The sequence below is a fragment of the Diaphorina citri genome, unplaced genomic scaffold (assembly GCF_000475195.1).
Source record: "Diaphorina citri unplaced genomic scaffold, Diaci psyllid genome assembly version 1.1 scaffold5837, whole genome shotgun sequence".
Lineage (NCBI taxonomy): Eukaryota > Metazoa > Arthropoda > Insecta > Hemiptera > Psyllidae > Diaphorina > Diaphorina citri.
The window spans coordinates 26529-34376 of record NW_007383213.1 but is presented as its reverse complement, the minus strand read 5'-3'; the positions used below and the strand labels follow the sequence as shown (position 1 = coordinate 34376).

General features: G+C 38.6%; 1 protein-coding gene across 1 annotated transcript in view; it reads left to right on the top strand.

Annotated features, from left to right (window-relative positions):
• Positions 1-3269: 3269 nt before the first annotated feature.
• Positions 3270-7848, top strand: part of LOC113472502 — a 12591-nt gene continuing 8012 nt past the window's right edge. The window contains exons 1-2 of the mRNA XM_026832275.1: positions 3270-3296; positions 3675-3772. Coding sequence (XP_026688076.1) covers positions 3270-3296; positions 3675-3772 — 125 coding nt within the window. The remainder of the gene's footprint in view (positions 3297-3674; positions 3773-7848) is intronic.

Below are 7848 nucleotides of genomic sequence, written 5' to 3'. Positions count from 1 at the left end.
CTGTTTAATGAGGAATGTAGAACAGGCTGATACGATATCAGGCAACTGAAGCAGGCATGCAGCACTCAGAATGGATTCAACATTGTCCTCTGTGATTTCTATTGAACCTGAGGAAAAATAATAGCTCAGCCTTCAGATGATACTTCCATTCGAACATACTGACACAGTTTATACAGGGTGTTTAAAAATATTTCCCAGGGGTGGGTTTCTCAAGCGGTGTATACTGATTCCGCAAAATGATTCAGGTAGTAAAACATAACATATTTTTCGGTAAAACCATTAGTAATGTTTTTGCTGTAAAGTTTAAAACTTATTCCACAAGACCACCGCATACCTACATACCCTGTGAGTAAAAAAAGAAAAATGAAAAACAAGGATCAGATTTATGTGGAAAAAATGCATGTTTTTGAAGATAAATGTTGGTGTAACTTTTTTTCTCCTCAATATTTTTACACCATTTTTGAACCAGGTGCTTTAGAAAAGAACACAGAACATTAATTTTCTATTGATAAAAATTAGAAAAAAAAATCTGGATCCTAGCCGGAACTTTTTCGAAAGTCTGTTTTTGCCCTATGTTACTAATGTTTTTTTTATTTTAATTTATATGTTAAAAGGAATAATTTTGAAAAAAATTGAAAACGTTCCATCTAGGGTTAAGGAATTTTTTCTAATTTTTACCAGTAGTAAATTGATGTTCCGTGTTCTTTTCTAAAGCACCTGGTTCAAAAATAGTGTAAAAATATCGAGGAGAAATAAAGTTACACCAACATTTATCTCCAAAAACATGCATTTTCAACATAAAACTGATCCTTGTTTTTCATTTTTCTTTTTTTACTCACAGGGTATGTAGGTATGCGGTCATGTGGAATAAGTTTTAAACTTTACAGCAAACAACATTAGGTACTAATGGTTTTACAAAAAAAAAAAAAAAAAGAATAAGTTTTAAAATTTGCAGAAAACAACATTAGGTTCTAATGGTTTTAAAAAAAAAAAAAAAAAAAAAAAAAAAAAAATGAACACTGAGCAGCAGTTTGAGAAAAACCAAAAAATAGGGCTGCCCCAATTTTATTGCTCGCGAGTGTATTATAATAATTTAAAAAAGTAAAAGAAAAAATAATAATAAATAAAATAATCATCTACCTATGTACTCCTTGATCTCGCAAGTATCTCTTGGGAGCCCGAGCCAAGTTGTAAGTACTCATTTTCAAGATAGTGACCCAAAATTTGATTAAATTCATCCATATTTAAAGAAAAAACAAACTTTATTAAAAGAAATAAAACAAAATCGCACCTAGTTAGAACTCAAAACCAAATGATAAATGACCGAAAATTCAAGGTAGGTAGGTATAAGGGTCAGATGGTCACCATCCAGGTACTAACCACGCGCAACGTTACTTAACTTCCAGTGAACTAGTGCATTCAACAAGCTATAATTCCAAATGAAAAAAAAAAAAATACTCGTATTGACAAATCCCGGGTAAAATTACAGTGTTGCCAACGGGTACCACACGCTTAGCATGATCTTAGGTAAGACCGGTCTTACCTCTTATCGGACTTGTTCATAAATACCATTTTATTTTGAACGGCCTTAGAACGTGCTTACCTCTGAGTACGTTCTTTCCCAAGTACATTCTAAGAACGATCTGAAGAATTTGTTCATAAATAAGGGTGTTAGACCCTCTCAAACCTGGGAAGAATTTGTTCATAAATACGTGTGTTAGACCCTCTCAAACCCCATTGGTAGCAAAAAAAGGTTTAGGGACCGAATTGGTTTCCTCCCGTCAAAAGATCCAAATTCTTGGTAAAGCTATTGTTTAAAAAAGGTCAACCATTCTTTAGATCTTTTGAGGGATTGTAAAAATACCAAACCTGTTCTCTGTCCTCTTTATTACGTAAGACGTACCCACGAATAGGTTTATAGTTAGACCCCCCGGGGGCTTCGCGTGTTCGCTACGCGGAGTTGGGTATACGGTCGCGCTGCGCGCTCCCGGGGCTTCGCGGGATTATGCATGGGATCGCGCTGCGCGCTCCCGAGAGCTTCACGGGGTTGTGCATGTGGTCGCGCTTCTCCCGGGGCTTCGCGGGGTGTGCATGAGGTCGCGCTTCGCGCTCCCTTGGCTTCGCCCCTGAAAACTAATATCGTCCTTGAGTCTTGTCTCGAAGAAACGAAAACTGAAAACTAAATCGAGAGAAAATATTAAACGTAGGAAAAGTTTTGCTGGCCTCAAAACGTGTTCCCCGTGTATTTCTTATGGGGGGACTAGAAAACGTCAATATTTCGGGAACAGTTTGGGATTTCGGGAGTTTCCGATTTTTCCCAGTATGTACAAAAAATAAGGAATTCAATGGTGAAAACCATATTCCTAGCTCATCTAGAAGTGGGTTAGAATTAAGGTAAAACACCTAGTCATGAGGCGCTGAGCACGTCAGATAATTATTTTCTTCGTAGGTACTAGGTACATAGTACATACCTACATACAAAAGATGAGTGTTTCACAGCCGTTTTTATTTAGTGCTTTTGTACCAATGAAACAACTGCTACAATAGTGCCGTAGCATGCCCAATAGCCTGGGTTAATAATAGAACCCATAAATGGGATGTATTGTGTCTAGGATAGTCTAAGCTTGAAAAATAGAAGAAGAAAAAAATAGGTAGGTAAGGTAAAACACCTAGTCACCGTCTTCGTACCGAAAATCGGCATTTTTTTATTTAAGCGCCAAAAATAAGGAAACGTGCCATTTTTGAGAACCCCTGATAATTTTAAATGATTTTTCAGACGATTTGTGTTTAACTTCTCATACATCAAAATCAGCTGATGTTTGTAAACATTGAAAAAAATCAGTTTGAAAATTGTGCTTCGAGAGGAACCTACGTTTTTTCACAATTGTCTGTTTTTTCCCTTAAGAAACTGAGTTTCGTAGCTAAGGTTTGTAGACTGTGTATTGAGCTTTCAAGTGACTTTTTCATTTTTTCTGGACTTAAAACATAATTCTCAATAGATTTAAATGCATTGCAATAATTTTGTGTGAATACTTTTTAAATGAATGGTAAAAAGAGGTGCAGTATCGGAATTCGGAACGGTGTAAAAATAATCGTCCCGGGTAAGAAGTATTTCACAGTAATGTTTTCTCAAGTGTACCAATGTTCGAATTTCTTTTTATTTTACTATCTTATTTAATATTTTTTGGTTTTAAATCATAAAATAGTGGTGAGTAATTAATGAATAATTGGTATCTACTTGGGTACTTTGTTTAATTCTTAGATTAAAAATGGCAAAAGTCAAGAGGAAGTCAAAAGCTATAGAAATCACTCCAAACCTACTTTTTCTTTTTTAGTAGAAAATTCTTTCTACTTAAGTAATGGAAAATATAAAAAAAAAAAATATTAGATTGAAAAAGACTGAAATAGGTAGGTAGGTACATTGGTACTTAAGGGTAGTAGGTAGTAGTTATTAAAGAAAAAAAAATGTAGATTAGAAAGTGATGATTTTCCAATTTTTAAGCCTGAGATTGCACTTTCTTTTTGGAAAAAAGGTCTAAAATACTACCTACCCTCAGTAATCTAGAAAGAAATTCGAGTACAATAATGTAGTTACCTACTTACTTACCTACCTACATACTGTTCAAGTACCTTTTTATCTAATTTTACATTTAAAATTATTTTAGTGTACATAGGTATCTTTTGCCTGTTACTTACATGATAGGTATTTATTTTTCAGGAGCAGACACCCAACATGGGTTTTTTCTAAGCCTCTGACGTTGACTCTTTCAAGGAGTAGGAAGTCATCCTCTTCATCTTTTTCTTCCTTCTCTTCATCTTCTTCTGATGTTGACTTTTACAGGGCTGTTTCTCCCACCCAACCTGGTTCATCTTCACAGACCGACACACGCACTCTGCTGTCTCATAGTGAGCCACTCGATAATGTTGTGAGTGTTGAGACAGTGCGCGAACAGTCTCATTTATTGTCATCTGATTCTCAACTAGTTGTCAATTCTGAGTCAGGGGATGAGTCGGATTCACCTCATGATGTGAGGCCGCTTTCCCCCCTACTTAATTCCGCCCTGCCTGATGAGCTCGAGTCTGTGTATCTGGACGAGCTATCAGACAATGAACGTAGCAGTGTATTAGAAACTTCACTTGATTCTAATACTAGTGTTTCTAATATTAGTGCTTCTAATACTGGTGCTCCTAATGACACTAGTGCTGTGGCTGTGGGTGTAGGTAGTACCTACAATACACAAGTTTCATTGAGTAGGCAGAGACTTTTTGATAATGTCTCTCCCTACGCAAAATGTTTCCGATGCGTTCATTTGAATGCTCAAAGTTTGTCGGCTCACATTCATGAAATCAGCAGTCTCATCGAGGACGTAGATTTGCATGCTGTCCTGATTTCTGAATCCTGGCTTAAGCCATCTATCTCGGACAACATTGTTAATATACCGGGCTACGTCCTCGTGAGACATGATAGAACCGACAGACGCGCCGGCGGTGTTGCCATTTTTCTGCGCAACGACTTGAAACACAAGGTCGTTATGAGTAGCAGTGTGTCGTCACATGACAACAGAAATGTTGAGTTCTTGGCTGTGGAGCTGGTGCTGCGCTGTGTTAGGCTACTTGTAGTGGTTGTCTATAAGCCGCCCAATGTACATCAGTTGGGTGAGCTTTATGACTTCATTACGCTATCTATACCTAACTATGAGCATATTATCATGATGGGCGATTTTAATATCAATATGCTCAATAGTAGCGTTCGGGCGACACAAAACTTTCTAAATACTATTTCAACTTTCAGTTTATCAGTCTTGCCGTCAGCCCCCACGCATCACAGTCCTGGCCACCCATCCTCACTCATTGACCTCACCATTGTCACGAGAGACGATAAGGTGGTGCGATATGATCAGATACCGGCTCCGGGAGTATCTCATCATGATCTGCTTTTCCTCGCCTACTCTGTTAAAGTACCTAAATATCCACCTCAAACCGTCTCTTATCGTAACATCAAAAAGATTGACATGGAACGTTTTTCAGAGTGTCTGAGTGAGGTTGATTAGTCTGGAGTGGAGGCTGATGTGACAATTGATGACAAAGTTTCCATATTTGACCAACACGTGCAACAAGTTTTTGACATCTTTGCCCCGGTCAAAGAGTCACGTGTCACTAAAGCGCCTATACCTTGGATGACTCCTGCTATTAAATCTAGTATGCGTGAGCGCGATAGGCTCTACATTCGTTATCGTCATACTGGACAGCAGGATACATTACAAGCGTACAAAGCGAAGAAGAACGCTACAAACTACATGGTTAGAAAAGCCCAACAAAATTTTGCACGTGGAATTCTACACGGTGGGCCGAGATCCACATGGAGAAAACTCAACAGTGTAGGGTTGGGCAATGTTAAGTCGCTTAATCCTATTACTGCTGACTTGGATGATCTGAATGACTATTTTGTCTCAGTAGTCCCTTCTCCATGCAACTCTACAAAGTCTAGAACTTTGGCAGAGTTGGATACTCAAACTAACCTAATCCAGGATAATATCTCTTTTGATTTTCAGGAAGTAACATCACAGGACGTAAAGAAGGCCCTAACTTCAATCAAATCTAAAGCCAGTGGCTATGATGGTGTGGATATAACTATGATAAGAATTTCCCTAGCATGGTTCCTACCCATCATAACTCACATTTTCAACAAGTCACTGAGCTCTGGAAAATTTCCCGATTTTTGGAAATTTTCCAACATTATCCCACTGAACAAGGTAGCAAGCCCTTCATCCTGTGTCGATTACCGACCTATTTCCTTGCTACCTGTTCTGTCAAAAGGACTGGAAAAGATTGTTGTTCGACAAATTTGGGCTTTCATTGAAGAACACAATATTATTGACCCTTTCCAGTCCGGCTTTCGTTGTCATCATAGTACGGCCACTGCTCTTGTTAAAGTGACCAATGACATTCGTTGGGCACTTGACGCAAGGCAGATTACTATTTTGGCATTACTTGACCTTAGTAAAGCATTTGATTCTGTGGACTTTGACGTCCTCCTGAAAACACTAGAGACAATGCACTTCTCGAATAACGTGCTATCCTGGATAGGCTCTTACTTACGTGACAGAAAGCAACGTGTTTTCTCTCACGGAAAGACATCAGCCTGGAAACCCATCAGATCTGGAGTACCTCAGGGGTCAGTGGCCGGGCCTTTGTTGTTTGCTCTTTACATATCATCAATTCAGAGAGTGTTTGTTCACTGCAAATACCATATATATGCAGATGATGTACAGGTGTACATTCACTGCCTACCGGAAGACATAGCTGAAGCAATTAGGCTTCTTAATGAAGACCTCCATAACTTTTCTGAGTGGGCAAAGAGCCTGTTTTTGAAGCCCAATCCATCTAAAACGCAGGTTCTTATAGTGGGGACGAACAACTTCGTCTCCACTATGGCCTCACTCCAGCTGCCTCCTGTGATCTTGGATGGCCAGCAAATACCTTTCACCCAATGTGCGAAAAATCTAGGGATGAAAATTGACAGCACATTGTCCTGGAGTTCTTACCAACTGAGATGAAATATAACCTGGGAGAAACGGACCAACTTGAAAACTTGTCCTTCCTTGATCTCTTAACATCCTACAGTATGATCTCTACACCCTTAACCTTGTAAAAAGCTTATTATAATTTCAATCTGAGTTCCCACATTGTCTGTGAACCATTATTTATATTTTATCTATCCCCTTTACTTTGTCTAGCAAAAAAAAACAAATGTTATAATAAAAAAGTATGATGGCCCAAGCGGTTCAATGCCGGTGAAGTCAACATAACTGACCGCTTTTGGGTTAGGGTGCTGGGCCGGGGCATTGACCGCTTTGGGCCATACCACCTTATTTATTTTAATCATTTATAACATTTTGTTTTTTCGCGTATAAAAGGGGAGTACTACCAAGCTACTTCTTGTGTCATTAAAGTTTACTTTTATACATATTCGCATTTTTCTTCTGGGGTATCTTTTATCAAATAGATTTGGTTCATGTGTTAGACCCACGACTAGCCGATCGCCTGGTTGGTTTCTTAAAGATCCATATAGGGCGAGCGCACCAGTGCGCGACCAGTCATTTAAAAGAGGACCGGTAGTTTACGGGTTAACGAGCTCGTAACTACTCTGTAATGGTGGGGGGAGACCTTTCTACAATCTGTTTCTAACGGATAATATTTATTGAATTTATTTGAAACTGACGGTGTATAGCTCCTGATCCGACGCAAGTTGTAAAAGTCGTACCAAGAGCAAAGATTACGTCGAAGTCCGAACGTAGAGGTTGGTTGAATTGGGCTACGAAACATGCCCCATGCCTCCTCTGACAGATCCCCAAAAGGTGACTTTTATAAATGATCATCGGAGTCTTGCAGCCAGTCCCCAAATTTTCCCGACGATGCCTAAGTTCCAATCTCCTTTGCATACATAAGGAAAGTATTTCAGTTATCCATGCAAATTCCAAGGAGACCTTTGGCTAGAATACCGACATGACGGTGAAAAAAAAGCTTAAATTCTCACCGGATCATCATGTAACATAAAAAAAAAAAAAAAACTCGAAATAAATACACCGTCCTAAAGAGCGTTTTTCCTCGAGAGTTAGGTTGTGTCAAAACAGCTCCTAGATTACGATCTATGGGCTGACTAACATAATTAGTACGAAAAACTTCATGGTACATCACCCAAGACCTTCTCTGTCCTATCTCTATCTATCTTACTATCTTAGTCACTACATTGGTCTAGCAAAAGAACTCATGTCACCCCTTCTGGTTATGACTTAATGATGTTACACACTTCACCATTTTATGGAAAAGGCAAATGTAAGAAACTGT